This window comes from Stegostoma tigrinum, chromosome 9 (assembly GCF_030684315.1).
Source record: "Stegostoma tigrinum isolate sSteTig4 chromosome 9, sSteTig4.hap1, whole genome shotgun sequence".
Classification (NCBI taxonomy): domain Eukaryota; kingdom Metazoa; phylum Chordata; class Chondrichthyes; order Orectolobiformes; family Stegostomatidae; genus Stegostoma; species Stegostoma tigrinum.
This window is the reverse complement of record NC_081362.1, coordinates 33,610,636-33,625,393: the sequence shown is the minus strand read 5'-3', so window position 1 is coordinate 33,625,393 and position 14,758 is coordinate 33,610,636. Positions and strand designations below refer to the sequence as shown.

The 14,758-nt window shown below is 47.9% G+C and overlaps 1 protein-coding gene across 3 annotated transcripts in view; it reads right to left on the bottom strand.

Moving 5' to 3' along the window:
- Window positions 1-14,758, bottom strand: part of tmem181 (transmembrane protein 181) — a 180,895-nt gene that overhangs the window by 147,597 nt on the left and 18,540 nt on the right. For all 3 annotated transcript variants that reach the window (XM_048535701.2, XM_048535703.2, XM_048535702.2), the window contains exon 2: window positions 14,570-14,673. In XM_048535701.2, the coding sequence (XP_048391658.2) occupies window positions 14,570-14,673 (104 nt within the window). The remainder of the gene's footprint in view (window positions 1-14,569; window positions 14,674-14,758) is intronic.

Genomic DNA, 14,758 nt, shown 5'->3' with positions numbered 1-14,758 from the left:
TTGCTTACTCGAGGTCAAGTTGACATAAGGAAGGAGGAAGTGTTAGGTATCCTAAAAGACATTAGGGTGGACAAGTCCCCAAGTCTGAATGGGATCTATCCCAGGTTACTGAGGGAAGCGAGAGGGGAAAGAGCCAGGGCCTTAACAGATATATTTGCAGCGTCCTTAGACACGGGTGAGGTCCCAGAGGACTAGAGACTTGGTAACGTTGTCCCCTTGTTTAAGAAGGGCAGCAAGGATAATCCAGGTAATTATCGACCGGTGAGGCTGACGTCAGTGGTAGGGAAGCTACTGGAGAAGATACTGAGGGATAGGATCTATTCCAACTTGGAAGAAAAATGGGCTTATCAGTGATAGGCAACATGGTTTTGTGCAGGTACGGTCATGTCTTACCAACTTGATAGAATTCTTTGAGGACGTGACAAAGTTGATTGATGAGGGAAAGGCTATAGATGTCATATACATGGACTTCAGTAAGGCGTTTGATAAGGTTCCCCATGGCAGGCTGATGGAGAAAGTGAAGGCACATGGGGTCCAAGATGTGCTAGCTAGATAGATTAAAAAAACTGGCTAGGCAACAGGAGACAGAGGGTAGTAGGAGAAGGGAGTTTCTCAAATTGGACACTTGTGACCAGTGGTGTTCCACAGGGATCTGTGCTGGGACCACTGTTGTTTGTGATATATGTACATAATCTGGAGGAAGGTGTAGGTGGTCTGATCAGCAAGTCTGCTGATGACACTAAGATTGGTGGAGTAGCTGATAGTGAAGGGGACTAACAGAGATTTCAGCAGACTATCAATAGACTGGAGAGTTGGGCAGATAAATGGCAGATGGAGTTCAATCCAGGCAAATGCGAGGTGATGCATTTTAGAAGATCAAATTTGAGGGCGAACTATACAGCAAATGGAAAAGTCCTAGGGAAAACTGATGAACAGGGAGATCTGGGTGTTCAGGCCCATTGTTCCCTGAAGGTGGCAACGCAGGTCAATAGGGTGGTCAAAAAGGCATATGGCATGCTTTCCTTCATTGGGCGGGGTATAGAGTACAAGAGTTGGCAGGTCATGTTGCAGTTGTATAGGACTTTGGTTCGGCCACATTTGGAGTACTGTGTACATTTCTGGTCGCCACATTACCAAAAGGATGTGGATGCTTTCGAGGGGGTGCTAGCTATGAAGAGAGGTTGAGTAGATTAGGATTATTTTCATTAGAAAGACGGAGATTGAGGGGGGACCTGATTGAGGCCTACAAAATCATGACGGGTATAGACAGGGAGGATAGCAAAAAGCTTTCCCCCTCCCCCCCCCCCAGACTGGGGGATTCAATTACGAGGGGTCATGAGTTCCAAGTGAGTGGAGGAAAGTTTAAGGGAGATATGCGTGGAAAGTTCTTTACAGAGAGGGTGGTGGGTGCCTGGAACGCGTTGCCAGAGGAGGTGGTAGACGCAGACACGTTAGCATCTTTTAAGATATATTTGGACAGGTACATGGATGGGCAGGGAGCAAATGGACACAGACTGTTAGAAATAGATGACAGGTTAGACAGAGGATCTTGATCGGCGCAGACTCGGAGGGCCGAAGGGCCTGCTCCTGTGCTGTAGGTTTCTTGGTTCTTTGTTCTCTCCTTATCCATGCGGAAACAGATGAGTGAGCATTGGTTGTGTCTTTTTGTTGCGAGTTGATGTTTGTGTACTCTTGTGGTAATTTCCTTCTTATTTGTCCAATGTAGTGTTTGTCACAGTCTCTGCAGGGAAGCTTCTATATGGCATTGGTCCTGTCCATAGTGGGTCTTTGGCTCGGGTGAGCAGTTGACATAGGGTTCATGTGCTACTCTGATGCCCAGTGGTCGTGGGAGTCTTGTGGTCAGTTCAGATGTATCCCTCATGTAAGACAGCATGCGGAGTGTGTCAGGGCGTGTAGTAGCTTCCGGGCGTTGTTCATGTGATAGGCATCTTGTGAACAAGTTCTTTGCACAGTCTTTGAATAGCTGGAAGAGGTGCTCTTGTTCTTGGCATAGCTCTGTGGTGCTGCAGTGTACTGTTGCCCTTTTAAATAATGTTCTCACGCAACTTTGTTTGAGTGTGTTAGGGTGGTGGCTCTTGAAATTCAGTACTTGGTCAAAGTGTGTGGCTTTCCTGTGTACTTTTGTCACTCCTCAGGTACAAGAAAAAGGCAGATGGGTTACAGTCAGGGGACGGAAAGGGAACCGGCAGGCAGAGCAGGGATCCCCCGTGGCCATTTCCCCCAACAATAAGTATACCGTTTTGGATACTGTTGGGGGGGGGGGGGAATGACTTACCAGGGGTAAAGCAGTGGGGAACAGGTGTCTGGCACAGAGTCTGTCCCTGCTGCTCAGAAGGGAAGGGGGAAGAGGAGCAGAGCAACAGTCATGGGGGACTCCATAGTTAGGGCAACAGATAGGAGGTTCTGGGGGGATGAGAGAGACTCACCGGTTGGTGTTGCCTCTCAGGTGTCAGGGTTTGAGGTCTCTGATCGTGTTTTTGGGATCCTTAAGGGGGAGGGGGAGGGGTAACAGCCCCAAGTCGTGGTCACTGGTGCATATGTGGACATGGGTAGGAAGAGAGATGGGGATTTAAGGCAGAAATGTAGGGAGCTAGGATGGAAGCTGAGAGCTAGGACGAACAGAGTTGCTGTCTCTGGTTTGTTGCCCATGCCACGTGCTAGTGAGGCGAGAGGGAGAGAGCGCGAGAGGGAGAGAGCGCGAGAGGGAGAGAGCGCGAGAGGGAGAGAGCGCGAGAGGGAGAGAGCGCGAGAGGGAGAGAGCGCGAGAGGGAGAGAGCGCGAGAGGGAGAGAGCGCGAGAGGGAGAGAGCGCGAGAGGGAGAGAGCGCGAGAGGGAGAGAGCGCGAGAGGGAGAGAGCGCGAGAGGGAGAGAGCGCGAGAGGGAGAGAGCGCGAGAGGGAGAGAGCGCGAGAGGGAGAGAGCGCGAGAGGGAGAGAGCGCGAGAGGGAGAGAGCGCGAGAGGGAGAGAGCGCGAGAGGGAGAGAGCGCGAGAGGGAGAGAGCGCGAGAGGGAGAGAGCGCGAGAGGGAGAGAGCGCGAGAGGGAGAGAGCGCGAGAGGGAGAGAGCGCGAGAGGGAGAGAGCGCGAGAGGGAGAGAGCGCGAGAGGGAGAGAGCGCGAGAGGGAGAGAGCGCGAGAGGGAGAGAGCGCGAGAGGGAGAGAGCGCGAGAGGGAGAGAGCGCGAGAGGGAGAGAGCGCGAGAGGGAGAGAGCGCGAGAGGGAGAGAGCGCGAGAGGGAGAGAGCGCGAGAGGGAGAGAGCGCGAGAGGGAGAGAGCGCGAGAGGGAGAGAGCGCGAGAGGGAGAGAGCGCGAGAGGGAGAGAGCGCGAGAGGGAGAGAGCGCGAGAGGGAGAGAGCGCGAGAGGGAGAGAGCGCGAGAGGGAGAGAGCGCGAGAGGGAGAGAGCGCGAGAGGGAGAGAGCGCGAGAGGGAGAGAGCGCGAGAGGGAGAGAGCGCGAGAGGGAGAGAGCGCGAGAGGGAGAGAGCGCGAGAGGGAGAGAGCGCGAGAGGGAGAGAGCGCGAGAGGGAGAGAGCGCGAGAGGGAGAGAGCGCGAGAGGGAGAGAGCGCGAGAGGGAGAGAGCGCGAGAGGGAGAGAGCGCGAGAGGGAGAGAGCGCGAGAGGGAGAGAGCGCGAGAGGGAGAGAGCGCGAGAGGGAGAGAGCGCGAGAGGGAGAGAGCGCGAGAGGGAGAGAGCGCGAGAGGGAGAGAGCGCGAGAGGGAGAGAGCGCGAGAGGGAGAGAGCGCGAGAGGGAGAGAGCGCGAGAGGGAGAGAGCGCGAGAGGGAGAGAGCGCGAGAGGGAGAGAGCGCGAGAGGGAGAGAGCGCGAGAGGGAGAGAGCGCGAGAGGGAGAGAGCGCGAGAGGGAGAGAGCGCGAGAGGGAGAGAGCGCGAGAGGGAGAGAGCGCGAGAGGGAGAGAGCGCGAGAGGGAGAGAGCGCGAGAGGGAGAGAGCGCGAGAGGGAGAGAGCGCGAGAGGGAGAGAGCGCGAGAGGGAGAGAGCGCGAGAGGGAGAGAGCGCGAGAGGGAGAGAGCGCGAGAGGGAGAGAGCGCGAGAGGGAGAGAGCGCGAGAGGGAGAGAGCGCGAGAGGGAGAGAGCGCGAGAGGGAGAGAGCGCGAGAGGGAGAGAGCGCGAGAGGGAGAGAGCGCGAGAGGGAGAGAGCGCGAGAGGGAGAGAGCGCGAGAGGGAGAGAGCGCGAGAGGGAGAGAGCGCGAGAGAGAGAGAGCGCGAGAGAGAGAGAGCGCGAGAGAGAGAGAGCGCGAGAGGGAGAGAGCGCGAGAGGGAGAGAGCGCGAGAGAGAGAGAGCGCGAGAGAGAGAGAGCGCGAGAGAGAGCGAAAGAGTTGAACATGTGGCTACAGGGATGGTGCAGGAGGGAGTCTTTTGGATTCTTGGTAATTGGGGCTCTTTCTGGGGTAGGTGGGACCTCTACAAGCAGAATGGTCTTCACCTGAACCAGAGGGGTACCGATATCCTGGGCTGGGGGGGGGGGGGGGGGGGGGGAGGAGCGGGATTTGCTAAGGCTATTTTGGGTGGGTTTAAACTAATTCTGCAGGGGGATGGGAACCAAAATTGTAGTTCGACTATAGAAAAGGTTGAGAGTAGGGACATCCAAAATAAAGTTCCAGGGACCCAAGATGGCACCGGCAAGCAAGAAGTTGGATTGAAGTGTGTCCACTTCAACGCCAGGAGCATCAGGAATAACGTGGGAGAACCTGCAGCATGGGTTGGTACCTGGGACTTCGATGTTGTGGCCATTTCGGAGACACGGATAGAGCAGGGACAGGAATGGTTGTTGCAGGTTCCGGGATTTAGATGTTTCAGTAAGAACAGAGAAGACGGTAAAAAGGGGGGGGGGGATGTGGCATTGTTGGTCAAGGACAGTATTACAGTTGCAGAAAGGATATGTGGGACTCGTCAACTGAGGTAGTACGGGCTGAGGTTAGAAACAGGAAACGAGAGGTCACCCTGTTGGGAATTTTCTATAGGCCTCCGAATAGTTGCAGATACGTAGAGGTAAGGACAGCAAAGATGATTCTCGACAGGAGAGAGAGGCGCAAGGGAGTTGTCATGGGGACTTCAACTTTCCAAATACTGACGGGGAACACGATAGTTCGAGTTCTATAGATGGGTCAGTTTTTGTCCAGTGGGTGCACGAGGGCTTCCTGACACAGTATGTAGACAGGCCAACAAGGGGCGAAGCCACATTAGATTTGGTACTGGGTAATGAGACCAGCCGGGTGGTAGATTTGGACGTACATGAGCACTTTGGTGATAGCCATCACAATTCTGTTATGTTTACTGTAGTGATGTAAAGGGATAGGTGTATACCATTGGGCAACAGTTATAGCTGGGGGAAAGGCAATTACGATGAGATTAGGCAAGATTTAGGGAGCATAGGATGGGAAAGGAAACTGCAGGGGATGGGCACATCAGAAATGTGGAGCTTATTCAAGGAAAAGCTCCTGTATGTCCTAGATAAGCATGTACCTGTCAGGCAGGGAGGAAGCTGTAGAGCACGGGAGCCATGATTTACGAAGGAAGTGGAATCTCTGGTCAAGAGGAAGAAGGCGGCTTATGTTAGGATGAGATGTGAAGCTCAGTTAGGGCACCTGAGGGTTACAAGGTAGCCAGGAAAGACAAAGAGAGCTCAGAAGAGCCAGGAGAAGACATGAGTAGTAGTTGGTGGATAGGATCAGGATAAACCCTAAGGCTTTCTATAGGTATTTAAGGAATAAAAGAATGACGTAAGTAAGATTAGGGCCAATCAAGGATAGTAGTGGGAAGCTGTGCGTGGAGTCAGAGGAGATCGGGGAAGCACTAAGTGAATGTTTTTCGACAGTGTTCACTTTAGAAAACGACAATGTTGTCGAGGAGAATACTGAGATACAGGCTACTAGACTAGGTGGGATTGAGGTTCACACGGAAGAGGTATTAGAAATCCTTCAGAAGGTGAAGATAGATAAGTCCCCTGGGCCGGATAGGATTTATCCTCAGATCCTCTGGGAAGCCAGGGAGGAGATTTCTGAGCCTTTGGCATTGATTTTAACTCGTCGTTGTCTACAGGAATAGTGCCAGATGACTGGAGGATAGCAAATGTGGTTCCCCTGTTCAAGAAGGGGAGTAGAGAAAACCCTGGTAATTATAGACCAGTGAGCCTTACTTCAGTTGTTGGTAAAAGGTTGGAAAAGATTACAAACCCTATCTCTTATAACCATCTAGAAAAGAATAATTTGATTAAGGATAGTCAGCGCAGTTTTGTGAAGGGTAGGTTGTGCCTCACAAACCTTATTGAGTTCTTTGAGAAGGTGACCAAACAGGTAGGTGAGATTAAACTGGTTGATGTGGTGTATATGGATTTCAGCAAGGCTTTTGATAAGGTTCCCCACAGCAGGCTATTGAACAAAATGCAGAGGAATGGGATTGTGGGAGATATAGCAGTTTGGATCAGAAATTGGCTTGCTGAAAGAAGACACAGGCTGGTGGTTGATGGGAAACGTTCATCCTGGAGACCAGTTACTAGTGGTGTACCGCAAGGGTCGGTGTTGGGTCCACTGTTGTTTGTCATTTTTATCAACGGCCTGGATGGGGGCGTAGAAGGATGGGTTAGTAAATTTGCAGACGACACCAAGGTCAATGGAGTTGTGGATAGTGAAGAAGGATGTAGGTTGCAGAGAGACATAGATAAGCTGCAGAGCTGGGATGAGAGGGGGCAAATGGAGTTTAATGCAGACAAGTGTGAGGTGATGCACTTTGGTAGGAGTAACCAGAAAGCAAAGTACTGGGCTAATGGTAATAATTCTTGGTAGTGTAGTTGAGCAGAGAGATCTCGGTATCCATGTACAGATCCTTGTAAGGGGTCACCCAGGTTGACAGGGTTGTTAAGAAGGCATACAGTGTTTTAGCCTTCATTAATAGAGGGATCGAGTTCCAGAGCCAAGAGGTTATGCTGCAGCTGTACAAAACTCTGGTGCGGCCACTCTTGGAGTATTGCGTACAGTTCTGGTCACCGCATTATAACAAGGATGGGGTAGCTTTGGAAAGGGTGCACAGGCGATTTACTAGGATGTTGCCTGGTCTGGAGGCAAGATCTTACGCGGAAAGGCTGGGGGACTTGAGGCTGTTTTCGTTAGAGAGAAGAAGGTTGAGAGGTGACTTAATTGAGACAGATAAAATAATCAGAGGGTTAGATAGGGTGGATAGGGAGAGCCTTTTTCCTAGGATGGTGATGGCGAGCACAAGGGGACATAGCTTTAAATTGAGGGGTGAAAGACATAGGACAGATGTCAGAGGTTGTTTCTTTACTCAGAGTAGTAAGGGTATGGAATGCCGTGCCTGCAATGGTAGTAGATTTGCCAACTTTAGGTACATTTAAGTCGTCATTGGACGAGCATATGGATGTACATGGAATAGTGTAGGTTAGATGGGCTTCAGATTGGTATGACAGGTCAGCAAAACAAAGGCCGAAGGGCCTGTACTGTGCTGTAACGCTCTATGTTCTATGGTCTATGAATTCCCCGTTTGTCCTGCATTCCACTATAACATCCAAGGATGGGAATGTTATGCTCTTATCCTGTTCTCCGGTGAGGGTGTTGTTTATTAGTTAGTGTGTCTCCTCTAGTTTGGTCCATTTAATAATGATGAAGGTGTCGTCCATGTAGTGTATCCATAGTTTTGTTTGGATTACCAGAAGGGCCGTACTTTCATGTCTCTGCATCACCACTTCAGCTGTTAGTTGGGACCTAAGTGTCTCATTGATCTCTTCGAATATTTGGCCATTAACGGTGAAGTGGGTGGTGAGGCATAGGTCTAGTAGCTTCAGCATGTTGTCTGGAGATGGTATCACTGAGGTCTTGCTCTTGTTTTAGTAGTGCTGTCATGGTTTCTCTTGCTAGTGCCATGTCTATCAAAGTGACTAGGGCAGTAATGCCAGATGATACCATGTTCTCATCATCATCTGTTCTTCTATCCTTCATGGAATTGAGGAACACTTGGGTTTGTGTACTTTCGGGAGGCCGGAGAATTAGGGGCTGTTAGTTCCTTCAGGGTTTCATGGATAAGGAGAACCACCAATTCAACTGGGACACCCAAAACAGAGACAAGTATGGGAATTCCTGAAGCCTGATACTCCACAAAGAAAGCCATCAATGAACACAGAGCTCAATCCCATATACACTCTCCTGTGACAGAAAACCAAAAGTGAGGTAATCCAGCCCAATGGACACAAAGTTCAAATAACAGGCGGGTAAACACAACAGCACTTCATCAGAGGCTACACTGACGATGTTACCCAACAAGATAATGAAACAGGTGCGGAACAACAAACCAGCTCAGTGAGCCAACCAACCACAGCATTCATAACCCGAGCTACAAATCTACTCAAAAAACTTAAACAGATAACGTATTGGTCAATGTCATAAGAGGATTGGCGTAGTGTTGCTAAGGCTTCTTATCAAGGTGCAACTGGGCAATGAGGAAACATGATTTACGTATAAAAATGCAATTCTAACTACCTATTTTAGGCTCATCTTGCAGAATTATTGGTAACCCTGTTTGTCGACTCTCTTTGCATGCATGCAAGCAATCAATTAGTTAATATTCAATGAATCACCACTTGACTGGTCATTTCTAGTCAAGGGCATTCAACCGCCAATCTTTGGCTCAGCATCCTCCAAAGATGGTCTGTGAGATACATAACGCAGAATCGCCAACCAGAAACAGACAGCCAAATTCCATACCCATGAAGACAGTTGCAACCTTGATTTTGGGGTCATGTCACATTACATGTAACCACACCGTACTTTTGCGTGTTTGTAAAAATCTTCCTTCCTGTTCTGTTTTGACACCATCACCTTGATAAATTGTTATGATCTGTCTGCCTCAATTCGTTCGTACAGTGCTGGATTACTTGTTACTTTGATAAGGCCATTGTCGAGCCACTCGCATACCTCTGTTATTCCAGTCATTTGGTTTGTCCCTCACACCATTTTATTTTTGATTATGGGTAATTCTCTCTCTACCTTTATTAAATCAGTTCATAGGTCATCCCTTCACATGCCATTCAGAGCTCCTCTAAGTACAGGTTGGTTAGCTTGGCGTCAGTAATAGGAAAACCTTCAACATTTGGAACAGCAGTAATTGATCAGGGATAGTCAGCACAGATTATAGTCAGCACAGATTTACTGGAGGGAGATCCAGTCGAACTAATTTTATTCAGCTTTTGAACTGGTGACTAAATATATTTGAGGGTAGTGCAGTTGATGTGGTTTGCCTGGACTTCAAATGAAGCCTCTGACAAGGTCCCACATGGTAAGCTGTTCCAAAGGATAGGAGCTTTGTGGGTTCTAAGGCAGGTTGGCAAACTGGATTCCAACATTCATTTGCAAACGGGTGGCAAAAAGTGATGAAGGAGGACTGTTCTTGTGATTGCGACCAGCAGAATATCAGAGTGATCAGACCCTTACTGTTCATTAATGTAGATTTGTGACATGGCTGCGAATGTTGAAAGTATAAACTGGTGGTGTTATTGATAATGAGGAAGATGGTCAGGGGCTACCGTCTGATATTGATCAGCTGGTAAATTGGGTAGAGCAATAGCAAATGGAATTTAATCCTGATAATTGCGATGTGATGCATTTTAAGAGGTTTAATAAGGGGATTTTCACAATGGATGGTAGGTTTCTAGAAAGTACAAGAGTGCAAAAGGGATATTGATCCTTGAAAGTATCAGCCCCAGTGGGCAGGATGAAGACAACAACATACGGGATGTTAGCCTTCAACAGTCAAGGAGCAGGGAAAACATTTTTGCAACTTGATGGAGCAATGCTTAAGCCACAAATGGAATACTGCGCGCAGTTCTGGTTGCCACATTATCAGAAGGACAACAGTGCAGGAGAGGGCACAGAGGAGGTTCACGCAGAAGTCAGCTCAGATGGAAAATCTCAGTTGTGAACAAAGATTGGATAGGCTGGGTTTGTTTTCTCTGGTGCAGAGGAGGCTGATGCAGCACCTAATTGAGGTATACAAACTAAGGGCATGCGAAGATCTGGTAGATTATGAGAATCTTTTCCCCATAATGGATAGAAGAGGCCTGTTTCGATGCTATATGATTCTGCCTCAAGAAAAGCTAGTACATAACCTCAGAGGTGACTATCTTCCTTTCAAGATGACACAAGGAAAACACGTCAGCTGAAATATTCTAAGAGCAAGACATCGACATCTCGACTGTTATATAGCAATTAATCAAAAACAAAAATTACTTGTCTCATGATACAGATCATGGGCCCAACTGGAATAGTCTAGAACTCAAGGTAGACAAACAGGAGGCTAGAAGAACACTGCAAGCCAGGCTTCTGGAGAAATCAATGTTTCGACTATTCCCTTTCTTCAGGATTGAATGCAGGGAGTAGGGTGAGCTGCTGATTTTTTTTGGGGGGGGGGGATGAAGGAGGGAGTAGGAGGAGCAGCAGGTAGCAGCATGGTGGTGATAGGTAGATACTGGTAGTAAGTACGACCTAGTTGGGTCAATGGGAGGGATGAATCTGCTTGGTTGCTGGAATGGAAGGGAAGAGGTGGGGCTGCAAAGGGAGCTGGGGTTGGCGGTGGGGGGGTGTTGTTTGGGGAAGTTATTTGAGATTAGAGAATGCAATTTTAAAAGTTCTTTTGGACTGTAAAAGGTGCCAAGGTGGAAGAGAAGGTGTTATTCCTCACATTTGAATCCGTTTCACTGCAATACTCAGGAAGGGTAAGGATTCAAATCTCAGCCGGGCGTGTGCATGTGCATGCACAGTGGGGATCTTGAAATTGGCAGTAACCAGGAGGTTAGGCCAGCCACTTCGGGCCAGGCAAAGATGCGCGGCAAAAGGCACTGAGTCAACGTTTGGTCTCACCAATGTACAGAAGACTACACTGTAAGCACTGGATACAGTAGGCTCAACTGGAAGAGATGCAGATTAAACTCTGTCTCACCTGGAAGGACTATTTTAGGCACTGAATGGAGGAGAGGGAGGTGGTGTGCGAGCATGCTTTACACCTTTTACAGTCACGAGGAAGGCACTGGGCAGGGGTGTTGGAGTCGTTGGTGGGGAGTGTGGCACGAACAAAGGAGTAGCAAAGGGAATGGTCTTGGTGGGAAGCAGAGAAGGGCACAGAGTGTAAGATGTTCTGGGTGTTGGGGTTTAATTGGAGTTAGCAGAAGTGTTTGAGGATGATATATTGGATGTAGAGGCTGGTGGGGTGGAAAAGTGAAGACAAGACAGGCCCTATTTTTATGTTTGGGGTGGGTTATGGCTGCAGAGCAGGGAATGGAGGAGGCTCGGTGGAGAGCTATTTAGATGGCAGCAGAAGGAAAAGAACGTTGTTTGAAATAGGATGACATCCAGAGTGCTTAGGAGTGGAATGTCACCTTATCAGAGCAAATGTGGTGGAGATGGAGGAATTGGGAAAATGAGATAGAGTTCTTGAAGGATACAGGGTCAGAGGTGGTGTAATCCTGGTAGCTAAAGGAGTCTCTGAGTTGATAGCAAAATGTCATACCGTAAACTGTCATGAGAAATGGAAACGGAGAGGTCAAGAAAGGGGAGGGAGGTGTCTGAGATAAATCAAGTGAATTTGAGGGCATGATGGAAGTCGTTAGCAAAGTCAATGAACTGCACCAGTTCAACTTGGGTGCAGGATGCAGCACCAATGCAATCATCCATGTAACAGTGGAAGAATGGAAAACAAAATATCGTCAAAAGGATACAGAATTTGATGTTAACTGCCTCCTCCTGTTTGCCTACCTTGGATTCCAGCGTCTTATAGTTTTTTTTGTCTCCAACCTAGTCTAGAAATCACAGTTGCAATGAAAAGCAAAAGACAAGACATGCAGTGAAGAGGTTAAAGGTTTACTTTAAGGAGTAGAGAAATTAAACTAGGAAATAATAAGCCTATTGGTCTTATCTCAGTTTTGGGGACACTACTAGAATGAGTTTTTAGGGACTGGGACTGAGCATTTGAACAAGCTTGAGCTCATCAGAGAAACATGGCATTGATTTGCTAAGGATTTGTTAAAACTAAATGAATTTTGACAGGCATATCAAACGTGGTAGATAAGAATGTCATTGGATATCATTCCAGAAGGTATTCAGCAAGTCTCCATCTTAGAGATAAGTTAACGCAAATAGCAAAAAAAATTGGAGTTAGCCTATTGGCTTGGATACTATAAATAGTTTCCAAGAAAAGAAACAAAGAATAGGAACAATTGATACGTAATTAGATTGGCAGTATTTGACTCATCGTCCACAGGAAAGTGGACTGGGTTCTCAGTTTTTCCTCTACAGTAGAAAATGATGGCTGACTTGATATAAAGAAGGTTGCTGTGCAGTTTGGAGCTGCTAAATCCAAAAGAAGAGATTACGTTAATGTGACCAAAACACTCAAACAGCTACAGTAAACATTGACTGTTTCTCTCTCCAAATGCCAGACCTGTCAGTAATTCTATCATTATTTGTTTGTAAACCAAGGCTTGATGTGGCACACAGAGGAGGCTGGAAAATCACAGCATTTAAACAGGCATCTGGATGGAAATATGAATAGGAAGGAATTAGACGGATATGGGCCAGATGCGTGCAAATGGGACTAGCTTAATTAAGGATATCTGGTCAGCAAGGACGAATTGGACCAAAGGATCTGTTTCCATGCTGTGCAGTTCCATGGTCTGAAGTGCAAATTTGCTTTTGAATAGAGTTCTACATTGAAGAAATATTTTCCTGATTGCACCTAAAATGCACACAATATATAAACAGATAGAATCTTGCTCTATGGACAACAGTCTGGTAACTTGCAAATTAGCACCTGTCAAAATTGGCGCAAAGGCTGCCAAATTGCAGAAAGTCCAAGTGAGTTACTAATGCTCTACGGGTCATCGTGCCACTTCAAACTTCTAGTCTCTCATTCCAATGGACTCGATTTTCTCAGGGTAATTGAAAATGATCAAAAAATAAAGGCCATGCCACACTTAAGAAAGGGAATAGGGAAATCCCTGGAAGTTACAGACCAGTCAGTCTTACATCTGTGGTCAGCAAGGTTTTGGAAAGAATTCTGAGGGATGGGATTTATGACTATTTGGAAAAGCATAACGTGATTCAAGGGAGTCAGCATGGCTTTGAGGGGGGCAGGTCATGCCTCGCCTCTCAAATCGTATTGAGTTCTTTGAGGAGGTCACGAGACAGGTTGACGAGGGTCGAGCAGTGGATGTGGTGTAGCTGGACTTCAGCAAGGCATTTGATAAAGTTTCCCACGGCAGGCTCATTCATAAAGTCAGGAGGTATGGGATACAGGGCGATTTGGCTGTCTGGATTCAGAATTGGTTGGCTGACAGGTGGCAGAGAGTGGTTGTAGATGCTAAGTGTTCTGCCCGGAGGTCAGTGCTGAGTGGTGTCCCGCAGGGCTCTGTTCTTGGGCCTCTGCTCTTTGTAGTTTTTCTAATGACTTGGATGAGGAGGTTGAGGAGTGGGTTAGTGTGTTTGCTGATGACACAAAGTTTGGAGGTGCATTGATAGTATCGAGGGCTATTGCAGGCTTCAGCAAGACATGGACAGTATGCAGAGCTGGGCTGAGAAATGGCAGACGGAGTTCAACCTGGATACATGCAAGGTGATGCATTTTGGAAGGTCGAGCTTAAATGCTGAATATAGGATTAAAGGCAGGATTCTCGGCAGTGCGGAGGAACAGCGGGATCTTGGTGTTCAAGTGCATAGCTCCCTCAAAGTTGCCACCCAGGTGGATAAGGTTGTTAAGAAAGCTATGGTGTTTTGGCTTTCATTAACAGGGGGATCGGGTTTAAGAGCCGCGAGGTTATGCTGCAACTCTACAAAACCCTGGTGAGACCACACTTGGAATATTGTGTCCAGTTCTGGTTGCCCTCTGATAGGAAAGATGTGGAGGCTTTGGAGAGGGTGCAAAGGAGGTTTACCAGGATGCTGCCTGGACTGGAGGGCTTGTCTTACGAGGAGAGGTTGACTGACTTTTCTCTCTGGAGAGAAGGAGGAAGAGGGGTGACCTGATCGAGGTAATGAGAGGCATGGATAGAGTCGATAGCCAGAGAATTTTCCCCAGGGCAGGAGTGACTGCCACGAGCGGTCATAGTTTTAAGGTGTTAGGAGGAAGGTATAGAGGAGACGTGAGAGGAAGGTTCTTCACCCAGAGAATTGTGAGCGCATGGAATACTTTGCCAGTGATAGTCGTGGAAGCAGAGTCATTAGTGACATTTAAGCGACTGCTGGACGTGCACATGGACAGCAGTGAATTGAGGGGAATGTAGGTTAGGTTATTTTATTTTTGGATTAGGATTATTTCACAGCACAACATCGTGGGCTGAAGGGCCTGTACTGTGCTGTACTTTTCTATGTTCTATGTTCCTCGAAAATCAAAATTTCAAAAAACCAAACAAAAATACATTCATCTAGTACAGAAAATAATCAAATCATAGAATGCAAAATCCCTTTGCAACAACTTGAAGTATATCCTCAACAATTGGTACCTTCGAGTAAAGTTCAAGTTTTATACTTCTGTACTTACCAGCTATGCCAATAAAAACTATCAGCCCAAAACAGATGAAGAACACAACAAACACCAGGACAAAGTGCCTCTTTGAGAGCGTGTATAATCGCATTGGTGCAATCCTGCAAAGAACAAACCAGGAAATGTCAACACAAAAAAAAAATCTGCAGAGATGGATCTAAAGTTACATTCAGTATAATCTTGGCA